Source organism: Bufo bufo, chromosome 6 (assembly GCF_905171765.1).
Source record: "Bufo bufo chromosome 6, aBufBuf1.1, whole genome shotgun sequence".
Classification (NCBI taxonomy): domain Eukaryota; kingdom Metazoa; phylum Chordata; class Amphibia; order Anura; family Bufonidae; genus Bufo; species Bufo bufo.
The window spans coordinates 62,679,775-62,704,885 of record NC_053394.1 but is presented as its reverse complement, the minus strand read 5'-3'; the positions used below and the strand labels follow the sequence as shown (position 1 = coordinate 62,704,885).

Below are 25,111 nucleotides of genomic sequence, written 5' to 3'. Positions count from 1 at the left end.
TCCATTCAGAATGCATTAGGATAAAACTGATCAGTTTTTTTACGGTATTGAGTCCCTGTTGATGGAACTCAATACCGGAAAAGAAAAACGCTAGTGTGAAAGTACCCTTATATGTTCAATATAATACTGTATATTCAGGATCCACTCTGTTTAAAGGCATGTACTTTAGAACTTCACCTTACTCATGATTACTAGAAGCTTTTAACCCCTTCCTGATGTAGCAATTTTCCAGTATTTTTTGTTCTTGTTTTTTTTCTCCCTGCTTTCCAGAAACCATAACTTTTTTTTATTTTTCGAGTCTCATAACCATATGAGGGCACGTTTTTTTGTTGTACTTTATAATTCCTCCATTTAATAGTGGATGCAATGTAGTGGGAAGCTGGGAAAAAAATTCTAAATGCTGGAATTGCAGTTTTTCAAATTCCACCCCATTGTTTTTGGAGTTTCATTTTTACAGCGTTCCCTATTCAGTAAAAATTACCTGTTATCCTAATTTTTTGGTTCAGTACAATTACAACGATATCACACTTTTAAAGTTTTTCTTGCATTTTAATAATAAAAAAAAAGGTTTGGAAAAAGTAATTTTTTTAATTGCATTACCATATTCTGACCCTCGTAACTTTTTTTTATACTTATAGAGTTGTGTAAGGGCTTTTTTGCAGGACAATTTTTTTTATTTTTCATTTAATAATATTTAGGGTTGTGTATACATTTTTTTTATCACTTTTTCTTTAAAAAAATTCTTAGGTGAAGCAACTAAAAAAATTGAATCATCCATTTCTTTTTTTTTTTTTGTTATCCTGTTCACTGTACAAAATATATTTATATTTTAATAGTTCCTGCGCTTTGGGATGTGGTGATGCTGCCTCTTGTTATGGCAGGCCTCGAAGATTTTAGAAGGACGCAGGCTGCCATGGCAACCGAACAGCTCCCATGATCTCATGGCAGGGGGGCTGTTTAGTCACTGGGAGCACAGTGCTTTCAGCAAATGACCACTCGGATGCCATGGTCCCAACTGACCACGGCATCTGAGGGGTCTAAAGTCTGTGATCGGTGATGTCTCCAAACACTCACCCTGTCACCAGGTTTCTCTATGTAAAACAGCAAGCACTAGGCGACTAAGGCGCCCACTCAGCAACTCGGCAGATGCCATCTTAAAGACTAAACATCTGCTGAACATGTAAGGCAGATGTTGGAAAAGGGTTAAAGTGGTTTTCTGGGAATTTTAAAACAGGTCAGAAAATGCATTTCCCATGTAATAACAATTCTGGAGCATCTATTCTTATGTCTATATGTTGTGCTATTCCTCTGTTATTTCTACTAGAAGTTATGAATTAATTGCTATTAGACTTTATTAAGGGTACAGAGGGGAGGTAACAAGTTGGGGGCAGGGGGGGGTACCTGCGCAGACTCACTCTATCCAATCAGTGCTGCCATTTTCAGACTGTGCAGGTACACCCCCCTAACTGGTTACCGCCCCTCTGTACCCTTACTGCAGACTGCTAGCAATTATTCATAACGTTTAGTAGAAATAATAGAGGAATGGGACAACATACAGACATAAGAACAGATGCTCCAGAATTGTTAGTACGTGGGGAATGCATAAAGCTATTAAAACAGACATGTCAGGAGCGGTGAAAGGTCCTCTTTAAGAATAAAAAATGATCATTACTTGTCTCCACTGATCCACACCACACTTCTGAGGTCCTCTTCCTGTCCTGAGACATGCTAAAAATGCCAGGAAATGCGCAGTCAGCCAATCACCATCCTTAGTGGTAGCCCTCCTCAGCTAGTGATTATGGACCCTTGCAGAATGACCAGGAGGGCTCACTGAGGAGCATCCACATTGCTTTGTTTCCAACCCCCCCTCCCCCCAACAGTTTTTGGGATGTTTCAGAGATTTGATTGTGCACTGGTAGCCATGCCTATTAGCCAAGCTGGAGCAGCCCATGTAACTGTTGCTTTAGAAGACAAGATAATGGTGTCTGTGCATAAATGACCTGTCACAAGTAATACACCAGGAATATAGAGAGATCAGTATATAAAAATACCAGAACTGGAACTATAATCCCAGAAAGGCGAGATTCAAGAAAAGTTGCTGCCTTAGTCTGAGCTATTCACATTCACCAGATCTTGATTGTAAAATCCTTCAGGAAAAAGAACAGAACATGTGTAATTCAATAACCTGTTTATTAATAGCAGATTATCATAATGTTTTATGTAGAGACGAACAAGAAAATTAATCAACACCTTGGACCTGCCAATGAGAGACTTGCTCTGTATATTCTTCGAGGCCAGGGTCTCGTTCCAGAACATGTTGAAACTCGGACATTATATAGCACCTTCCAACCGAACCTCTCACAAGTGAGTCTGGTTTTTCTGTGTCCTCAATGGGTAACCTTTTCGGACTGTATACATTTTTTTCTGTAACCACAGCATTGGATTTCAATGGGAAAATCATGTCCACGTATCGACCATTTCTTAGGTTTAGCCTTCAATCTTACTCTAGAAGAGCTGGTCAAACCTTCAATAGCTGTCCATTCCTGGTCACCTTTTGTAAGACTATAAAATGAAGTTTTGTGTATATGGCAGATCACTGATATATCCAACAATTAAAATGCTCACAATTTTCCAGAATAACAAGTATTCTTTCCTTTTTTGAGGGAAAGGTGGTATTAACCACCAAGGATGTTTGAGAACAGACGGATGTCTCACTGGGCATTGAAGTCTGCCTATGGGATTATAGCAAGATTACAAAATAGGCACTTGGGACACTTGCCCTGGGAACTTCACCACCTTGGTAATCTAGGGGGTTTACAACACTCAAGCTCCTTGATGGCCACTTGATGATCATATCCATTTGAGAACTGGTGCAGTGCTAACTACACATGCAGATTCTTTGTGTTTTGAAGTCTAAGGCTTGGTCCACATTGAGTCAATGTTTCCATTGCAAATCCAATGTCGAAAATCTGCATAAATCTACACTGAATCCACAGCAAAATCCATATTACCCATGCAGATATCTGCGGTTTAAACATCAATTTCTTTAGACATTTTATGCATTGCAATTTGTACAAATCTCATCTCCTTTGCGGCCCTGTATTCCACTGTGGATTTTCCATATGCAAATCTGAGAGTTGCTGATTTGTCTTTCTCCATAGCTACCATAGACCACAAGTCAGGCGTGAGGTGGGGCCTTTACCAGATTTATGCCCTTCTCAACCTCCGACGTATTTTTATGGTGGAAGTCTGGTCTTTAAACATGGCGATTGCTCAGAAGCCAGACAAGAGCTATAGCTTCCAGGTGCCTGCTGTTTTACACAGCAGACACTTTTAGACAATGGATGTGGTCAGAGATAATGACGATCATGCACATTTAACCCCCTCACATGCCATGGTCAATGGTGACCATGGCATCTGAGGTCTTTCTCTGGGAGTGCTCTGCTCCCGGAGCCAGAAGGACTTTCCCTCGCCGAGATCCAGGGTGCCATTCAGTTACTGTGGCAACATTGGACCTTCTGAGTGCTACGAGGCCTGCCACACCTATGGCAGGGCACCATAGGAACATAATGAGTCTCCTATAGACTACCATGTTAAATCATTGCAGTCTGTGGGAGAAGCGATCTGTGTATTGCATATTAAAGTCCCTTAAGGGGGCTTAAAAACAAGTCAAAAATATATTTTTACTTTTCTTTTCAAAATATCAACCCTTTTCTCCATATTAAACATAAAAATAAACAGTTAAAAAAATAAACCTTATTAGCGCAACTGGGTCCCAAAATGCCTATACTATTAAAAAAAGTCATACACACTCCAATGTGTTATGAATAAAAACTAGAGATTGCCCCACACAAAATGAGCTCTCAGACAGCTCTCCAGAAGGACATATAAAAGTGTCCTGGGTGGTAAGAATATGCAATTTAAAGAATTTTTTTTTTTTTATTATCCATAGTTTTTAAATATTAAAACAAAAGAAAAACCCATATAGAAACATAGATTGATGGCAGAAAAAGACCACCTGGTCCATCTCTTCTGCCCTTATATTATATTATTTCTTTTTTTTAATCTTGGTATAGACCTGTTTATCCCAGAAATGTTTAAATTCACTTACTGTAGATTTCCCAACCACATCTGCTGGAAGTTTGTTCCAAGCTTCAACTACTCTTTCCGTAAAATAATATTTCCCGACATTGCTCCTGATCTTACCCCCAGCTAATTTCAGATTGTGCCCCCTTGATCTTGTGTTTAGCTTTTTATTGAACACTTCCCTCCTGAACCTTATATAAACCTTCAGCATATTTAAAGGTTTTCATCATGTCCCCCATTCCCTTTTCTTCAAGGCTATACAGATTAAGAGGCACATTTATTAAGATCGGTGTTTAATGTTGATCTTAATAAAGCCCTAAACTGGCGGTGGCTCCGCTGAAGTTATGAAAAGGTGCTGGCCTCACCATAACTTCGCGCATACAGTTCTAAATGTATGACCGCTTCCGAGCTGTCTACGTTGACACAATATGGTGCAATTGTAAACGGAACCGTCCCCCATTGACTTTCAATGTAAATCAGGACGGATCCGTTTGACTTACACTTAGATATTTTTTTGACAGAGTAATGCAGACGGATCCGTTCTGAACGGATACCAGCGTTTGCATTATAGGTGCGGATCAGTCTGTGCAGATACCAGACGGATGTAAGTCAATGGGGACGGATCCGTTTTCACTGACACAATATGGTGCAATTGAAAATGGATTCACCTCCCATAGACTTACATTGTTAGGCTACTAAATTAGTATTTTTATTTTTTTGTTCATGGTAATGCAAACGGATCGGTTCTGAACGGATACAAGCGTTTGCATTATAGGTGCGGATCTGTCTGTGCAGATACCAGACGGATCCGCACCTAACCGCAGGTGTGAAAGTAGCCTAAAACAGGCCTGTCCCCTTCCCTGCCCACGCCATGCCCACAATTTTAGACCTGGTGTAAGTGGGGCAAAGTCGCAGATAGTGGCACAACTAACCGTTGCGCTGCTATCTGTGCCTGAAATATGCCCATTCTAGGCGTATTTCAGCATAGTAAATGGCCCCCTAAGTTCCTGGTATGTTTTATGTTTAAAGGGCTTCTGTCATCAGGAACAGCGTTATTATACTGGTTAACTTTACACATGTGCTAATGTCAGCTGAATCTAAGTCTTTATCCCTTCTTACGAAGTGCCTTTTTGTGAAAAATGAACTTTTTATTTTATTTAAATAAGCCTCTAGGAGTCGAGGGTGTTGCCACTACTACTACAGGCTCTGTTCTCCCTCCTCGGGCCACACTCTCTCATCATGTTGGTTGAAGGGCCAGGCAGGAGGACATGATCACTGCCTGGCCCTGTCAATCAACATAATAAGGGTGCGGTCAGAGGAGGGAGAACAGAGCCTCTAGGAGTAGTGGCAACACCCCCATTGCTCCTAGAGTCTCATTTGCATAAAATTTTATTTTCACAAAAACAGAGGCACCTAGAAAGAAGACATAAAGACTATTCGCTTCAGCTGACATTTAGCAATCTAAAGCTACCCAGTATAATAACAATGTTCCTGATGATTGAAGCCCTTTAAAATCCTCCACTATTTTTGTAGCCCGTTTCTGCACCAGTTCCATTTTATCCATGTCTTTTTTTGTAGGTGGGGTCTCCAGAACAGGACACAGTATTCTAGATGTGGTCTCACTAGCGTTCTCCATAGTGGGATCACAATCTCTCTCTTCCTACGGGTTATACCTTTAGCTATACAACGAAGCAGCAGACTTGCTTTCCCTGCTGCCTGTCCACACTGTGCACTCATTTTGAAACTGACGGATATCCGGACACCTAAATAATTTTATTCTGAAGTCCTCGCCAACACAGAGCTGCCATAGACTTGAAGGGGTTAAACTGGCCTTTTCTATGTCTGCAATCACAATAGCTGATAGAATCAGGGGCATCATGGCTTTTTGACATGCTATGTATTTAAAATATAATTTACTTGAAAAGCAGGCCCCTCAGTTACTGGGATCCATAGAAGTTAATATTACTCCTTTTCCATTGTATCTAGCAATCTAATTAAGGGCTCATTCAGACAACTGTATGTGTTTTGCAGTCCACATATTGCGCAAAACAGGGATACCGGCCGTGTGCATTGTGCATTTTGTGGATAGCAATGCCTATTCTTCCACAGAATGGAAGTACAGATCTGGAGAGCACACGGTGTGCTGTTCACATCTTTTGCAGCCCCATTAAAATGAATGGGTCCGCATCTGTTCTGCAAAATTGTGTGACTGATGCGGACACAAATATACGGTCGTGTGAATGGGCCCTTACACAGTCTGTGTACACCAATCTAATATATGCTTCTGAAGTGCAGAATGGATTTACTTTTATGTATACTTTTTTTTGTCATCTTTTTTCAGGGGAAACTGGAAATGTGGGTAGATGTTTTCCCCAAAAGCTTAGGGCAGCCAGGACCTCCATTCAACATTGCACCACGCAAAGCTAAAAAGTAAGTCTATTTGTACATCCTCTCCCACCGTTACAGAAAAAGTACCAAGATTTCATTCAGAAGATTATCTTTAGAATCTAGTAGCCCGACTACTGCAATACTAGACCCCAGTGTCCTAAATATTGGCAACATTAGAACCTGTTGGCCCAACTATTGGCAGCATTACACCGTGATGGCCCAACTTTCTGCAACATTAGACCCTAATGATCAACTATTGGCAATTTTAGACCTTGATTAATGGCCTGACTGTTGGCATCATTACACCCTGATGGCCCATCTTTCTGCAATATTAGACCCGAATGGTTCATCTATTTGTAATTTTAGACCGTGATTGCCCGACTATTGGCATCATTACACCCTGATGGCCCAACTTTCTGCAACATTAGACCCTAATGGTCCAACTATTGGAAATTTTAGACCCTGATGGCCCAAATATTGCAACATTCTATCCTGATGAACCCAACTTTTGCAACCTTATAGCCTAAAGGATCCTAATGGCCCTACTACTGGTGATATTAAACCCCGATGGCCATTCTTTCATGTGTCCAAAGAGGGTCTGGTGTGTTGTATTTGTCAGCTAATCGTATATTGTGTGGCCAAAAAATTAGTGGTGTTACTTCCCCAACATGCAACCACTGAAACAATGTGCATGTTTGGCTACATGTGGGCCTACAGCTTCTTGTCTAGGACCACTGTTACCTGGAAGAGGTCACCAATCATTTTTCTAATAAATTCTACATGGTATAGGAATAATTGCAGAACTGCTTACTGGTTTGTCATTTCTTTGGTGCCTTTGCTTTTGTTACTTTTCCTGCAAGCCATTGACCATGGTCTTCTTGTACTCCTTCTTGTGCATGTGCAGCTAATACTAATGCTTTGCATTTTGAATAGAGACAACTATAATGTAATCTGTATGTATTTTTTATAGGTACTTGCTCCGTGTGATTGTTTGGAATACAAAAGACGTTCTTCTTGATGAGAAGAGTATTACTGGAGAAGAAATGAGTGATATTTACGTCAAAGGGTATCTTATTCTCTAGTTTACAAGGGGAATTGGATTGGGCTTTATCTGGAAATTGAGTAAATTTTCAGTATTTGTTTTGCAAATCAAGTTCTACTGCCACTTGACAACACTCAAGGGATTCTCTACCTTCAGTCATTTTGCACACACAGTGCATTGTCTGGTCTCACTTGAGTACATAAACATTCAGGTACATCCCTCACATGTGGTAGAATGTATGTGTAAGTTAAAGACCTCACTGGCTTCTCTATGTAGGTAAAGACTAAGCTCAGTTTCATGAGGGCAAAAAATATACAGAACACGCATGCCCTCATGGTCTTACTGAACAAAATATTGATCTGTATAGGGTTATAGTGATCCAAGTTTTTTGCAGTTGAGCTGTGAGATGTCCAGGTGTTGTAGCTGTCAGGGTATACGCAGTGTACAACTGCGGATGGCATATGTTGGGAGCATTTCCTGGTGTATACCTTTGATGTATGCCACTATATTGGCATACAGTGTCATTCATTTCCCCTCGACACCCAGTGTGAGTGTACCTTAATACATATGCTCTAAAATGTGACCATGTGAGACCAGAAGTTCGAAGCGGACACAGATAAAGGGTCCTTTTCCCAATCACTGAGGAAAGGGGGCTAGATGTCTGCCTCATGACTTTCACCACCTCATTATGATCAGTGGGTGGTTCAATAATCTTGCTAGATAATATTCGATGATCTAAGGTGTAGTGAATAAATTCACTGGTGATAAGGTAAAGGGCCAAAAAAAGCAGTTCTTAATAAAGCAGGTTTTGCTGTTTATACTTTGGCTAAATGAGCACCAGATGAGTGTTGGCAATAGGAAATCATGCCAGTCTCGCGTCTACAGACTTGAGCTTCCTTTACTCGTTACTTGATTTCATGGCTGGTCTGAAGAGATCAGTATGCGAAATAAGGCTGAGCTGGACACTTTTATACACACACTCAGAGCTCGTAATCAGTACAGACTTTTTGGAAGGTACCAAAAGCGCCAGTTATCGAGGTCACATAAAACCCAAATATGTTTGCATATTACTTTCAGTTGGATTCCTGGCAATGAAGAAAATAAGCAGAAAACAGATGTGCACTATCGGTCACTGGACGGTGAAGGAAACTTTAACTGGCGATTTGTTTTCCCATTTGAATATCTTCCAGCGGAGCAGCTCTGTGTTATTTCTAAAAAGGTGGGCCCGTGAAACATTGTGGTGCCTGTATTAAATATGTTAAGCGTAAAGCACCGGATTTCTGTGTGCGGTAGACATTTACTCCCGTAGAGGCCAGGATAGCATAGTCAGTATTCAGGGCTTCCTAAAGCCAATTTTCCTAGAGTGGCTTATTACAGCCAAATAAAATGCAACAGCGTCAATGAAGTGTAGAAGTATTCTGATTTATATCGCAGTCACTACGATCATCTCATTCACTTTCTACATGTTGAAACAAAGGCACTTTAGAGTAAAAGGAGTGTAATGACCGTAGGTGATCACATTAAAGTAGGATAAACCATTAGTTCATGATCAGTGGGCCCAGTGTCGATCACCTGATTGGCAGAGAAGAAGCACTGCCATCACGTCCACTGACACTGCAGGGAACTGCAACATAGCTCCACTTAAGTGAGTGACGCTGTTGCAAGTCCCTGCATAGTGGATGGGGGCGCTGTTATTCAAGAGAAAAAAAAACTGGAGTGTTGTGTCTCCTTCATTCTCAGAATTGTGGGATTCCTGTCAGTTAGACCTCTAAGAAGTGATGGCATAGACTTGAGAAATGCCCTTACTGCTTATGTTGGGGAAAACCCTGGTGGTTCTAAACCCTGGGGGTTTTGCAAGATTTTTTTTTTTAATTGATGACCTATCTTCTCAGACACCGGAGACCCAGCCGATCAGCTCTTTGAGAAGGTCTCGGTGCTCACAGTAGTACCACAGCTTTCTCTCAGCTCACCAAGCACAGCAGCATACATTGTATAGCGGTTGTGCTTGATATTGCAGCTCAGCCCCAGTCACTGAGCTGCGCCTAGGCCATGTGATCAATGAATGTGACGTCGCGTGGCATAGGCAAAGCTGGAGAATGCCGCACCGGTGCCTTCTCAAACAGCTGATCAGCGGGGGTTCCGGGTGTCAGACCACCACCAATCCGATACTGATGTCCTATACAGAGGATAGGTCATCAGTCTAAAAGTGTCGGAAAACCTCTTAAAAGTGGTTTCTCATTAACCACATGTATCCCATATCTACAGCTATAAAGTCATCATTGTGTAATAGAATTCAAATTCTATTTGTGCCATCTCTCTAAATGCAGCCAACTATGTAAACAATGGATGCTTAAAGGGGTTGTCCAAAGCAATTTTAATTATGACTCTAAAAGTGGTTAGCACAAACGTAAAAAAGCCACTGGCATATTTAGCAGTGCTGCACTTCACCACTGAGAGTCCCGTCCCCTGTGGACAGAAGTGACACCCCGTTCATTGTCACATGCACTGCTGCAGCCATTCACTGGCCTCGGTGGGGACATGTCCACTGCTCTGTGCTTCTGGGTCCCATCTTAATATGAAGGAAATGCCTACAAATGCCCTCTCACCCAGTCACTATCTGCCGCAGTGACCGCTAATCCGACATTTTGAGGCCGTTAGTTTAGGCTAGTCTCACACTAGCGCTTGTACACAGGGAACAGCCTGCCATATCTCTCTGCATTCCGGCATTGGCAGAAGCTAAAGCATCGTCGTCCGGCCCCGTTAACTATAATGGCGACCAGCGGAATTCTGGCCGCAATTGAGCAAATATGCAGCAAATCGGCTTCTGGATCTCCTCTGGTCCTCGTTATGCCAGAATGCAGAGAGATCCGGCAGGCTATTCCCTACTGGAACAGCCTGCCGTGTATTAGACGCTGGTGTGAAACTAGCCTTATTTGTCTATTGTCACTTGCATATTGCCATTTTTACATTTTTTCTTTCAAATTTGCCAAGTGGTACTGCATGCGACTATTATTTTGTATCTGTCAATTTTAGGAACATTTCTGGAGCCTTGATAAAACAGAATTCAAGTTACCACCAAAAGTATTGCTTCAGATTTGGGACAATGACAAATTCTCCTTGGATGACTACTTGGGTATGTCTTTCCCAGTCTCAATTATGATAAATTGTTAAACTTGTGTATCTTTAAAAATAAAAAAAATCACCTCCAGATCCCACAGAAGAGTTACTGAAGCACAAATTACTGAAAAGGTTACTACTGGCTATGATAGAAAGGTGTCAGAACACACATGGCATCACAACTTGCTGCGTGTGGGGCAGCATAGCCACAGAATGCCCTTGGTGACCGCTGTCCATTGGGGCCTGAGCTGCAATACCAAGCACAGCCACTATACAATGTGCTGCGCTGTGCTTGGAAATCTGCTGGGAGCCAGCTACGCTCACCAGAGCTCCTGTGAGCATGGTGGCTCCCTGAAACAGCTGATCAGTGGGGGCACTGGGACTATGACCCTCACCGATGTTATAATGATAACCTATCCCGAGGATAGGTCATCATTATCAATACCTGGCTAACCCCTTTAATGTCCTTTTCAGATAGATGCCAGGACCAGTATACTGTCCATTTAAATTCTGGGTCCGGAAGCTGTAGTAGGATCTGTTAGCATCAACTTGGTCTCTAAGTTCTGCTGTTGTGGCGCTATACTACAAAGTATCCGTGCACACAGTGATTGTTTCTATGATTGATAGATAGATAGATAGATAGATAGATAGATAGATATGAGATGGATGACTTTCTTTAAATAAGACTTTAAATCTGACTTGCCACAATTTCCTACAAAGAATTAATTGTAGGCCTTGGTGACCAGCTTATTCTAAATATGATATTGGCATGCAGCGATCATTCAGAGTGAGAAGGTCTCTACATGTCATCATTTCCATCCTCATTTTTTATTCATGAAACAAAAGACGTCTTTTCAATTTTTATGGAGATCAGCATCTGCTTTTAATTTGTCAACAGCCAACCAGGTGAGGCTTGTGGTTCCCATTAGTGAGACACCACTGGCCTTGATCCTGATCATTTGCTCCACTAAAATACATGTATGGCATACCATATGTTCTACATGCTTATGGAAGGAAAAGCTGAGGTTCCCCAGGGAAAGGTTGTAAATTAGAAAAGACACTTTTACTAGTGTAGCACTGAGTCATAAAAAGCTTTTACCAAAATTATTATTTCAACAGTAACCTGTTAGTATGTCGATGTTTGACCTGGTCCATCGCAAAGAGGTATAGATGGCATTAATCAAAAAGTATATCAATTACAATGTCTGAGAGCTGAGGGACATGGTTATTGGTTTGGGGTAAATGGAGGCACAATTTAGCAAAGGTAAATTTTACATAGAAATTATTTGATGACAACATACTGCATCCATAGGTTTGTGTTGATTTACTGCTTTAAAAAATATAAAATATATTTTAATTATAGATCCAATGTAATATTTCTTGAAAACTTAGATGATTTCATGTAAACTAAGTTGTCCATATATAGTGGGGAAATTAAGTATTTGATACATTGGCGATTTTTGCAAGTTTTCCCTCCTACAAAGAATGGACAGGTCTGTAATTTTTATCGTAGGTACACTTCAACCGTGAGAGACAGAATCTAAAAATAAATCCAGAAACTCATTGTATGATTTTTAAATGATTAATTTGCATTTTATTGCATTAAATAATAATTTGATCACCTACCAACCAGCAAGAATTCTAGCTCACAGACCTGTTAGCTTTTCTTTAAGAAGCCCCCCTACTCTACACTCATTACCTGTATTACTTACACCTGTTTGAACTTGTTACCTTTATAAAAAAAACACCTGTCCACACACTCAATCAATCACACTCCCTCCTCTCCACCATGGCCAAGAACAGAGAGCTGTCTAAGGACATCAGGGACAAAATTGTAGACCTGCACAAGGCTGGGATGGGCTTCAGGACAATAGGCAAGCAGCTTTGGTGAGAAGGCAACAACTCGGTGCAATTATTAGAAAATGGAAGAAACACAAGACTACTGTCAATCTTCATCGGTCTGCGGCTCCATGCAAGATCCCGCCTCGTGGGGTAAGGATGAGTCTGAGAGAGGTCAGGAATTGACCCAGAAATATACGGGAGGACCTGGTCAATGACCCGAAGAGACCTGGGACCACAGTCTCAAAGATTACTGTTAGTAACACACTAAGCTGTCATGATTTAAAATCCTGCAGGGCACGCAAGGTCCCCCTGCTCACGCCAGCACATGTACAGGCCCATTTTAAGTTTGCCAATGACCATCTGGATGATCCAGATGAGGCATGGGAGAAGGTCATGTGAGGAGATGAGACCAAAATAGAACTTTTTGGTATCAACTCCACTCCCCGTATTTGGAGGAAGAGTACAAAGCCAAGAACACCGTCCCAACCGTGAAGCATGGGGGTGGAAACATCATAGTTCGGGGGTTCTTTTCTGCAAAGAGGACAGGACAACTGCACCGTATTGAAGAGCGGATGGATGGGGCCATGTATCGTGAGATTTTGGCCAACAACCTCTTTCCCTCAGTAAGAGCACTGAAGAAGAGTCATGGCTGGGTCTTCCAGCATGACAATGATCCGAAACACACAGCCAGGGCAACTAAGGAGTGGCTCCGTAAGAAGCATTTTAAGGTGCTGGAGTGGCCTAGCCAGTCTCCAGACCTGAACCCAATGTAGCCCAGTGACAGCACTGAAACCTGAAAAATCTGGAGAAGATCTGTATGGAGGAATGGGGAAAAAAAACCCTGCTGCAGTGTGTTCAAACTTGGTCAAGAACTACAGGAAACGTCTGACCTTTGTAATTGCAAACACAGGTTTCTGTACAAAATATTAAGTTCTGTTTTTCTATTGTATCAAATTCTTATTTCAAGCAATAAAATGCTAATTATTTAAAAATCATACAATGTGATTTATTTATTTTTTTTATATTTTTTTCGATTCAGTCTCACAGTTGAAGTGTATTAAATACTTATTTTCTCCACTGTATATGTAGATCATGGCTGAAACTTGATTGGTTTATAACATCAGATACCTCTATGTTAAGGCCCCTTTACACTGCCCAATGGAGTAGATGATTGTTTGGAAGGAAGTGATCATCAGTGAAGGAAACCACTAAATTTACATGCAGGGATCTTCTGCACAGTACAGGGAGGAGCGATCGATAATATTATTGCTCGTCCCCATACAGAATCATTGTTTGCTGGCAACCAATGATTTAGTTGGCCGCATTAAAGATCCAATTACCAATGAGCAAGCGTTTTGGGTAATAGACGGCACCTTTGCATCGGCAGATCATCGCTAACGAGCATTCCTAGGAACACTTGTTAGCGATGACCTGCCCTATTAGACTTGAACCTATGAGTGTCCATCATTCTCAAAAAGACTTTCTTTTCTTAAAGTGTTCCTCTGCATTTGACAGTCTCTAGTTGTAGAGGATTCCCCTGACAATGAATAGGTCACAATGCGTCCAGCTATGTTACTTTATGATTTTAAGAGAAATATTAATAAATGGTGAATAATATCTAACGAAATTAGCATTGCAGCTGAAGGCCATTATCATGTCAGTACTTTGGATCCCCCTTTACTTTGTTGGATCAGTCAGACAAACATCAAGCTTCTCCCAAAGGGGTAGCAAGGTCAGAAAGGCTTGGGGGGTAATGTTCAATAGCCAAGAGATTTACTAGAATAAAGAAGATGAATCCATTATAAGCTAGTTTACGTACACACACAAGATGAGTCTTTTTGAGAGAGTAGTAAGAGTCGAGAGGCTTTAGAGGGAAAGTGAAACAAGAGTTATTAAAAATTTATGGGGTTGGGGGGCGTGGCCTGAGAGCGCATGGAGTAGGTCGCACCGCACTGAGCTCCTGCAGACATCCTGATTTTAGAGTGGTAGCAACCCCCTATTTCGCAGATCCTTGCCTACCTGGTGGTTGAGAGGAGACAGGAGAGTGTGGTGCTGATCTTTTGAGTCCCGACATGCCTAGAAAGTCCGGTAAAGGGCCGCGCTGTGACAGGCCAGAGGAGAGTCGGCATGGCGCCGAGGAAGAAGAGGGGCCGGCCTTACAGCCCAAGACGAGACAGACGGCTGCCGCAAAGCTGAGCAGGTTTGCTCGCACGGAGAGTGCTGGGGGAGACTGGGCTGAGGAGAAGGAGATGGACGCTCAGGTTTCCTCTGGACAAGAGGATGAATCCACCGACGGGGAGACCCTGGACGCGGTAAATTGGCCGCCATTAACCCCTGCACGGCCGGCAAAAGACGCGGTAGGCCCTAAAGTTGTGGATGGAGCAGAGCCTACTCTAAAAGATATTATGGCCGCTGTGGCCAGTTGTAACAGCACACTGAAGGTGCTTACAGTACAGGTTGGTAGCCTGAGGTCGGATGTGTCTTTAATTAGGCATGACCTACACAAAATCACAGAACGCACCTCTGAATTGGAGAAGAGGGTGTCCACTATTGAGGACGTTATCCAGCCTATGCAAATGGCGGCAAAATCATCTGCTAAAGATATAGCGGCGTTATACGCCAAAACAGATGACCTGGAGAACAGGTCCAGAAGGAATAACCAGCGGATTGTGGGTGTGCCAGAGAAGACGGAGGGGGATAATGCCACCGAATTTGTGGAAAAATGGCTGCACCAATTATTTCATGAAAAAGGTCTATCCTCATTATATGCGGTGGAGCGGGCGCACAGAGTCCCCATGCGGCCGCTTCCGCCTGGCAGACCTCCCCGTCCCATACTGGCGAAGATACTCCATTTTAAAGACCGGGACACTATCCTGCGACAATCTAGGGACAATGAGGAGATGGTCCTGAATGGGGTGAAAGTATCCATATTTCCGGATTATTCCAACGAAGTGCAGCGGAGGAGAAGCAGATTTATGGATATAAAGAAAAGGCTGAGAGCTCTACAAGTCCAGTACGCTATGCTGTTTCCTGCTAAACTGCGTGTGGTGGCATTGGGATCCACCAGATTTTTTGAAGATCCGGAGGAGGCGACGCAGTGGCTGGACGTCCACGAGCGACAATTGAGAAGTGGGGCCCTGGACACTTGAAGGAGGCAGATATACGTTTCTTATGTTTAAGTTATATATGCATTTACACTCTAGGATTGCTTTAAATGTTGCACCAGTTAGGGAGTGTATTATGTAATGCTACCAAATGGTAGTTCCTGAGGAGGGAGCAGGCGGTAATGATAGTAAAATGTATTTCTCAGTTGTGGGGAGGATTCTCTACCTGAGGAAAAGTGTTATAAATTGTTATGCTTATTGTAGGTTGAAGGGCATGTTGCTCTCGGATTGCCTTGTTTTAATGTGGGAAGTGGATAAGAAAGGGAAAGGTTTCCCCAGCTACAGTAACCTGAGTATGAGAGGGAGGGAGGGGGGTGGGGGGGTAGGGAAAAGGTTGGGGGGGAAGGTTAGGGTCTTGAACTATGAGCGAGTGTTATCTGAATGGGGTGTGAGATTCAAATATGGTTTAAAATTTTACCATGTCACAGGCGATTAGAATCTTAAGCTGGAATGTGAGAGGGATGGCTGAAGCACGGAAAAGACAGTGTATTTTTCAGTATCTGGGGCGGTTTCAGCCGGCTATATGTTGTCTTCAGGAAACGCATTTGACAGGAGAAAATTTACACTGGATGAATAAAAATTGGGTGATCCATGCGTTACATTCAACTCATTCCTCTCATTCTAGAGGTGTAAGTATGATTGTGCATAGGAGTATCAGGTATGAACATATGCAGGAGTGTGTGGACGCTGAGGGCAGGTATGTGTGTGTGGTGTGTAAGGTGGATGGAATACAGCTGGTGCTGGTGTCTGTGTATGTGCCTCCACCGTTTGCTTCCCCATTAATAAGAGAGATCATGGGCTTTGTGGCGGACTTCCCTGGGCTGCCGTGGCTGTTGGTTGGGGACTTTAATTGCACGATGAATGACTCCCTAGATAGATGCCGGGTGGAGGGAGCAGGTGGTTCACCGGGGAGTGCGGCTCTCAGGAATATTTTGGGTGAGGTAGGAGTGCAAGATGTATGGAGACGGCGTAACCCGGATAAGCGTGAATATTCATGTAGATCCGCCACGCACCATTCACTATCGCGTATAGATCTGGCCCTTGTTAACGACATAATGCTACCACTAGTTAGGGATGTTGTTTATCATCCTCGGTCGTTGTCTGACCATTCTCTGGTGCAGATTGACTTGTGCCTGGGGGTGCTCAGACAGGGACCGAGGCTGTGGAAGTGTAATCCTCATTGGTTGAATGTGTTGGGTGACCTATCTGGGATTTCTATGGAAATTAAGGAATTTTTTGATATCAATACAGGGTCGGCTTCGATACCAGGTGTATGGGACGCCATGAAAGCATTTCTGAGGGGAGTTCTGATGAAAGAAATCAACAAACATAAATCCAGGACCAGAGAGGCGGATGTCAAGGCGCATGTACTAGTGTCCGAGGCTGAGAGAGAGTTTAGTAGATCCCCCACCATGGTTAGTAGTGAGGCGCTGGAGGTTGCTCAGGAGCAGCTGAGATGTCATCTGGTACAGGCCGCAGATAGAAAGAGAAGCTTTTACCGTCAGAGATCTTTTGAGGAAGGAGAGAAGGTGGGTCATTTGTTGTCAGTGGTCTCGCAGGCTCAGAGAGGCTCCTCTTGTATTCAGGAGTTGAGAGATGACAGGGGGAACAGTTGTCAGGACACAAAAGGAATATTAGGAATTTTAAAAAGCTTCTATGTATCTCTATATACTTCCACTGGATCTAGTTCTGATGAGGCCCTGAAGGATTTCCTAGAGGAGGCGCAGTTATCGGTGCTGTCAGAAGAAGATAGAGAGAGGCTAGAGGAGCCGATTACACTAGAGGAACTGGAAGCTGCACTTGGGGACATGGCAAGTGGTAAGGCCCCTGGAGCTGATGGTCTCCCAGTAGAGATATACAAAAAACTACAGGGGATATTACTCCCTGAATTACTTAAGGTGTTTGAGCACTCATTGGAGGCAGGTTCGTTACCACATTCGATGCAGGAAGCTATAATTGTGGTTTTGCCTAAGCCTGGGAAGGATCCTAAAATACCGGATTCCTACAGGCCAATTTCACTTCTCACGGCTGATGTTAAGCTACTGGCGAAGGTGTTGGCGAACAGGCTGTCCAAGGTAATTCTGTCCATAGTACATCCGGATCAGACGGGATTTATGCCAGGAAAATCAACGGCTATTAACCTTCGTAGGCTGTACACTAGTTTAAATATTCCGGCGGACAATGGTGGTGACAGGGCCTTGCTGGCGCTTGATGCCGCTAAGGCGTTTGATAGTGTGGAATGGAGGTATTTGTGGGGGGTCCTGAGAATTATGGGCTTTGGTGAACGGTTCATTCAGTGGGTACAGGTTCTGTATTCTAGCCCTAAGGCGAGAATTAGAGCTAATGGAGGATTATCAGACTGTTTTCCCCTCGCCAGGGGTTCCAGACAGGGATGCCCACTGTCGCCCTTATTGTTTGCTCTTGCAATAGAGCCGTTGGCGGCGCATATTCGCTTATCTACAAGTATAGAGGGGTTTAGATATGGTGAACTGCATAATAAAGTGGCTATGTACGCTGATGATACCCTACTTTTCTTGGGCGATACTGGTGCGTCCCTGGATACGGCCATGGCATTGATTGACAGATTTGGTAGCTTTTCCGGACTACGGATAAACTGGCAGAAATCCTCTTTGATGCCAATTGACGGGCAGGCCCTGGTAGGCAGACAAGTAGATAGTTTGGTGCCCTGGGTGGATAAATTTAAATATCTGGGATTACATATAACACCGAGACTAGCGGATTTTGAAGAACTAAATCTATCCCCTTTGCTAGCTACTTTTAGGCTTAAAGTGAGGTCATGGTGTAGGCTCTTTCTTTCGGTGGTAGGTAGAGTTAACCTTTTAAAAATGGTTATGATGCCCCAACTGTTATATATACTGAATAATGCTCCAGTTTGGATCCCTCTGGATAGATTTAAGAAAATTCACTCTATATTTAGAGATCTTACTTGGAAGTATGGACAGGCTAGGATCAAACTGGAGACATTGCAGTATTCTAAGTCGGAAGGGGGCTTAGCTGTCCCTAACGCATGGATTTATTTTTTGGCTTCCCAATGTCAGCATTTTAAGGGATGGATTGATCTACAAGCACCGGATATGACTGGGCAGATATTGCAGCATTGGCTGGGCAGTCGTGACCTCATGGGCATTCTGGAAGGTTTAGGAATGCATGCAGGGAGGGAAAAACTTCCTCTGATTGAACTCATGAAAAAAGTTTGGGCAAAAGTGAAGCTGCTAAGAGGAGTGGGAGGTATTAGTGAACTTTCACCTATTGGAAAGAACCACTTGTTGCCAGAACTATTGGCCATACCAGGACTTAGGAACTGGGAAACTTATGGAGTGACGAGAATTGGACAATTAATTAAGGACAAGACATGTAAGTCATTTCAAAGCCTGCAGCAGGAATTTAATATCCCCAAGGAGTGGTTTTATAAATATCTTCAAATAAGACATGCCCTTGGGGTCACGATGCGGAAGGGATGTGTGATAGCTCAAATGGAGGTGGTCCATAAGCTTGTTCTTCCGTCGGGAGGGGGAAAAAGAGGGTTAATATCACAGGTGTACGCTCTTCTAATGGAAAAATTCTTAGAGGGATATCCGCTTTCAAGAATGAAAAAGTGGGAGGCTGACGTGGGGGATATGTCTAAGGATATGTGGGAAGATATTTTAGAAGCAGTCCCCAAGGTGTCTCTAAGTGAACAGGGCAAACTGTCCCAACTATTTATTATACACAGAGTGTACAAAACACCGGTGTTCCTGAAAAAGATAGGAGTAAGAGGTGATGACAAGTGCCCAAAGTGTATGGAAGATGGTGCAGACTTGTTACATATGTTGTGGTCTTGTCCAGTAGTTGCTAATTATTGGGAGGAAGTTGTAGAGATGATTAATAGTAAATTGACATTAAGAATTCAAAAAGATCCTAAGGTGTGTATTCTGGGGTATGTGTCTGAAATTGGAGGAAATGAACCGGTTAGGGTAGCTGCGGGGAGATTGCTATATGTGGCCAGGAAACTGATCGCTATGAGGTGGATCCAGGGGAGTCCGCCTACACTGAGTGAGTTTGAACGGAAGGTGCATGACATGCTGGTACTCGAAAAAGGGGTGTTTGTGAAGAGAGGGTGCCCTCAGAAGTTTGAAAAAATGTGGACTGAATGGTTATCTCATACCCACGTGGTTATATAGTCATGTGATGGTCAAGACCAATGTTAGGGTTGGGGGGTTAGGGTAGGGTAAGGGGGGGAGGGAGTTTGGAAAGGTCAAGTTTCTGGTAATTTTTTTTGCCCATAATATGTTTTAGCAATGGTATATGTAGTGTATGGATTCATGATAATACTGAGTGGTGATATACTTATGAGTATTGTTGTTCACTGAATCTGCATCGTGGATAATTTAAAGAAAGAAAAAGTCAACATATTGTATTATGTTATAATATGTATTTATTGTTTAATAAAAACGATTTGATTCAAAAAAAAAAAAATTTATGGGGTTGGGAATGTATGATTGCATAGGGCTTATTAAATGGTAAGTAATTAGCATTGGATAGCTCAGAAAACATAAGAAATACCATAATTATAGCATATATTGCTAGCCTGGAAATACTTTGAATGAAATATTGCCGTAATATTTTTTTTGCATCTTTGCCTATAAAAGGTTTTTTTTGTTTTTTTTGTTTTATAGGTTTTGTTGAACTCGAATTACACCGCACAATAATACCAGCAAAAACCCCAGAAAAATGCAGCTTGGATATGTCTGATCTTGCCAAATCCCCCAAGGTTGCTTCTCTTTTTGAGCAAAAGTCTATGAAAGGATGGTGGCCATGCTATTGTGAGAAGGAGGGAAAACGTATCTTGGCAGTAAGAATCAATGTTATTTATCTCATTCTAGAAGGGACAGCGCTACTCGCGTAGTAATTTATAGAAAGTGTGAGAGCTGAAGAGGTGTTTTTTTTTTTTTTTTTTTTCCCCGGTTGTCTGACTGAGCCACTTAAACATATGGGTCATTGGATTGGCATACATCTCCCTTAGACCATCTACTACCTAATTGTGTTGTCTTGGAGAGGTTATCCTAAAGTAGAACGCTCCTTCAAACATGTCAAATAAGTCAGACTTGTTAGGGTTTGGTAGCTGGAGACCCCACAAATACCAAGAAAAGGTCATTTGGTTCCTGAAAAACTAATCACCAGGTGCCAACCTATTTATGTAAAACAGACATTTGACTGGTTTGTTCTTAGGTGCAGGTACCACCTCTCGGACCCTATCAGACATTGCAGCATATCCTAGTGATATGCCCCCAATGTCCAAGATAAGACAACCCCTTTAATATGGTTAAAAAAAATACATAAGTCTGTCAAGTTCTACGAGGGGATAGGTGGGTAGGTGAATTGATGTACCTTAGAAGTGTTTCTAGAAAAACTGTGTTTACCACGTAAATCCTATATAGTAAAATAATTTTAATCTGAGGACCTAAAAGATGCTGATTCATCAGTGGTTCTGGACTATAATAAAAATTAACTTCATTAGTCCTTATCCCTATAAAATACAAGGAATCTGACTAGTTTCACATCTCTGTAGGCGGCTTCTGCTAAAAGCCTCAGTTACAGATCGAAAAAGGTGGGGAAAAAAATAGCTTACACACCGATATGCCTCTGGTTACATGATGGGCACCATAACTGGTACATATGAGGCTAAATAACAGTCAGTGGGAACTCTTGGGCTCCGTTGGTGTTTTGTAACCACAAAAAAAAAAAGGAAAAAAGAAACAAGTATAAGAGCAGATGTTAAGCTAGCCTAATATCAATATTCCACACAAAAAAAATAATCAGGGAAACATAAATTATTTAAAATATATTTATACTATGCATTATAAAATGAGGAATTTAATTATCTGTATAAATACTACAATGTGAGTTGTATTACTTTGTTTTAGTATATACAGTACAAATGTGCGTAAAATGATGCTATGTCCCACAAGAGGATAGCTGTTTATACATGTCGATCTATCTGAAAAGATTGAAGAGCGAAATCTAAATAACTTGACGGCTAATTGGTATCGGTATTGTTGCTATTATCCCAACCATTACTGCTCACTCACACTGACCTCCAGGAGCCTCCAAAAGAGATCTTTACTTAAAAGCTAAAATGCATTATTTTCTCTAAACAACCAGAACACGATGTTTAGTGAGATGTCATGAACCTGTTTTCATTTGCCAAAAGGGAAAAGTCGAGCTGACGCTGGAAGTGCTAAATGAGAAAGAGGCAGAAGAAAGGCCAGCTGGCAAGGGACGGGATGAACCCAACATGAACCCCAAGTTAGACCTACCAAAGTGAGAGCTTTTTCTTATTTGTGGAATAACGTGCTCTGCATTTGGATCCTTTGCCAAACTTCTCTCGAACCTAGTTCTGATTTGACAATATATTGTGGTCCTACCTCCTAGTCTTTCTCATTTTCCCCTTTTTTCTCAGTCCTCTATCTTCTCATCTGTAGTGTTGCTTGACAGCTGACATTTGTCCTACTTTTTTTTTTTTTTCCTTTGCAGGGTTAATTATTAATTTTAAGTTGCATTATTTTCCTCGACGTAAAGTAACAAATACTTTTTCTTGCTGTTTGTTCTTGTGATTAATATTGTTTCTTTCAAAATGCAGCCGACCAGACACCTCCTTCCTTTGGTTCACAAACCCATGCAAGACAATGAAATTCATTGTGTGGCGCAGATTCAAATGGTACTTTATTGGTTTCATCGTTTTGCTCCTGTTGCTGCTGTTCATCTGTGTGTTCCTGTATTCCTTGCCGGTAGGTCATTTGGAGCCTAAATTTTGGAGTAAATTTACAGTCTTTACAGAGTAAATTAACAGTCAGATAAATGTAGTTTATTGTAGGTACTTACTATGGTATTGTATGGATCTGTGCATTCTTTCCCATTCAAAAAGTTTAACATTTTTGAGAATTTCTTTAACAAGTTTTTCCACATTATTCATTTTAATGTCATTGTGTTAGCTTCAAGTGTCTTTTATATACTATTAATTATTATTATTATTATTATTATAAATATTTGTCATTATGGTCACATTGACCATATACAACTATTTTAGATATTTGACTCAATTTTTATTACTTTTATGTTACAGGGCTATGTTTCCATGAAGATTGTGAGGCCAAATGCATAAATAGAAACTTCAGCTGAACAATCTTGAGATCAGTGTTGGGCCCCCAGTGCTGGCCTGGATCCTGGAAGACCTTCCTAATAGACGTAACTTTGTTCACTTGTCTGTTAAATATAATAAATGAATGAGACCTAAATTTAAGGTTAGAGAAGGTTCATGGGGTCATGACTTGTGTTAAAAGTCTATTTTTTAAGTAAATTCTTTTCACAAGTCCACCTCAGGTGTGGGTTCATGATCCTTGTACTCTCTGCTTTTCCCTCAACGTCCCATGTATCAATCCATTTAATTTTTACTAAGAAGCTGGGCAGTGAAAGGGCAGGATGTTCTCACAGACTACAATACTATTTTATGGAAAGTGTAAAGTGCAATAATACATATTACAAATGTACATGTATAGAGGTCAAATACAAAGCACTATTTGTGTACTTTTTATATGTTGTTTTTTTCAATTGTAATAAACTGCTGTTCACACTAAATAAATATCACTATTTTCCACTTTTTTCTCACTGATTTTCTTTAAGTATAATGAATACTAGAGTCATAACAATTCCAGATTTTTCCAAAGAGCCATACCATGATCACAATAAGATATCCATCAAGCCCCCAAAAATATAATAAAAACAGCTAAGCTGTCACAGTGACCTAGCTATATGAAGTATCCAATGTTTTTGTCATGACAAGCCTCAATGGCTTTGTTGCCACCAACTATTTCTGTTTTTGAAAAACCTAAGGACAATTAGAATAAGTTTGTCCAGGAGTAAACTTACGATGAAGCTTTGCAAGCAAGGGGTCTGATACTACAATAGTTAAGATTAACTACTCCTACTGTCTAAGAGACTGTGTTACTGGAGGAAGAATTGGGTGGAGCATCACTAGCCTCACCATTGGTTTTAGTCCATGGCAAAACTTTAAAAAATTACCTCAGGTTAACTTAAAGTTAGTCTAAACCTAGTAGAACAATAAAATACCCACAAAAGGAGTCAATAATGTTGCTAAACCAGAGATTGGCACTTCATAGAAAGATCTGTGCATCTTATAGTCACTTCTGTCAAATTTCCCAAGCCTCACCTCTACAACAGCTGGAGGCCACCTCACACTTTCAGATTCACTGAGCTAGGGAGTCTTGAGTGAGGAGCTCCATGATGATTCATTTGCTCTTGGTAAATTTACTCTTGAAAGCAGGCGTTCCACATAATGTTCTTTCACTGAAACTCTACTTGTCCACCGCTAAATCTATCCAACTAGCGAAAGAGAAATGTGTCAGAAATTGCCTTTTTAAAATTCTGTGATTTTGTAACCAATTAATTACCACAGAAAATTCATTCTGGGCTCTGATTGTAGCACATAAGATAAGGTTTTGTCTATTATGGCTGTATAGTTGTGCTGTTCAGTAGCAGAAATGGGTTAAAAACAGACCTAGTCCTACAGTGTTGATCCAGAAGAAAGCAAAAATAAACCATGAGGCAATTGCCCACTGGTCAATTCTTTCTCAAATTAAAATATGGATGACCCATTTCCAGAAATGTGTTGCTTAAAGAACCTATTCCAAAACCACAAGACCACAGCTTCTTGGTAATGCTATTATGGGTTCTGACTCTGAATTTTAATCTTCTCAAGATGGTCATACATGGTGCAATTTCTCAATCTAATCCAACTATCGGGCTAAAGGTCAAGAAGTCTGTAGGGAGATATTGAACTGTTGTGAGGCTCAGAAGAGTTCAATATCTCACAAGAGGGTTACAAGATCTAATTGCGCTTCCCAAAATGTTCTGTTTTACTCAAGAAACTATCAAAATTGGACCCATTAAAGTGCCTTCAGCTTTGCTCTTCAAAATATACTTAAAGGGGTATTCCCATCACAGATAATGGGGGCTTATTGCTAGGATATTCCCCCATTGTCTGATAGGAGTGGGTCCCACCTGGGAGCCGCACATACACCGAGAACTGAGCGGGGAGAGCAGTGGCAGGAGGACACTGGGTTTCCCGAGGTCCAGCCACCGCCACGCACACTCCCCATACAAGTGAATGGGAGAGCACTGCTCTTGCACGACCACCACTCCTATTGATTTCTATGGGGCCGACAAAAATAGCTTGGCTGTTTTTGGTGGCCCTATAGAAATTAATAGAGACCATTGTAGGTGCAGAAACAGCGGGTTGTCCCACAAACACTGGAGGGGGTATCAATATGGAAAGAATATGGGATACTTACCTTAAAGGACATATATGACAAGGGGAGATTATACTAATTTACTCAGTTGCAGGATAAATATGGTATCATACGTACTCATTTCTTTAGAGATTTGCAGGTACGAC

The 25,111-nt window shown here is 41.6% G+C and overlaps 1 protein-coding gene across 8 annotated transcripts in view; it reads left to right on the top strand.

The window, feature by feature from the left end:
* The window catches only part of MYOF (myoferlin), a 210,525-nt gene extending 187,231 nt beyond the window's left edge, over positions 1 to 23,294 (top strand). For all 8 annotated transcript variants that reach the window (XM_040437962.1, XM_040437961.1, XM_040437959.1 and 5 more), the window contains 9 exons: positions 2,225 to 2,364; positions 6,428 to 6,516; positions 7,445 to 7,540; positions 8,594 to 8,735; positions 10,550 to 10,649; positions 20,316 to 20,491; positions 21,851 to 21,960; positions 22,280 to 22,427; positions 22,763 to 23,294. In XM_040437962.1, coding sequence (XP_040293896.1) covers positions 2,225 to 2,364; positions 6,428 to 6,516; positions 7,445 to 7,540; positions 8,594 to 8,735; positions 10,550 to 10,649; positions 20,316 to 20,491; positions 21,851 to 21,960; positions 22,280 to 22,427; positions 22,763 to 22,801 — 1,040 coding nt within the window. In that variant the 3' untranslated portion in view covers positions 22,802 to 23,294. The remainder of the gene's footprint in view (positions 1 to 2,224; positions 2,365 to 6,427; positions 6,517 to 7,444; positions 7,541 to 8,593; positions 8,736 to 10,549; positions 10,650 to 20,315; positions 20,492 to 21,850; positions 21,961 to 22,279; positions 22,428 to 22,762) is intronic.
* Positions 23,295 to 25,111: the final 1,817 nt, after the last annotated feature.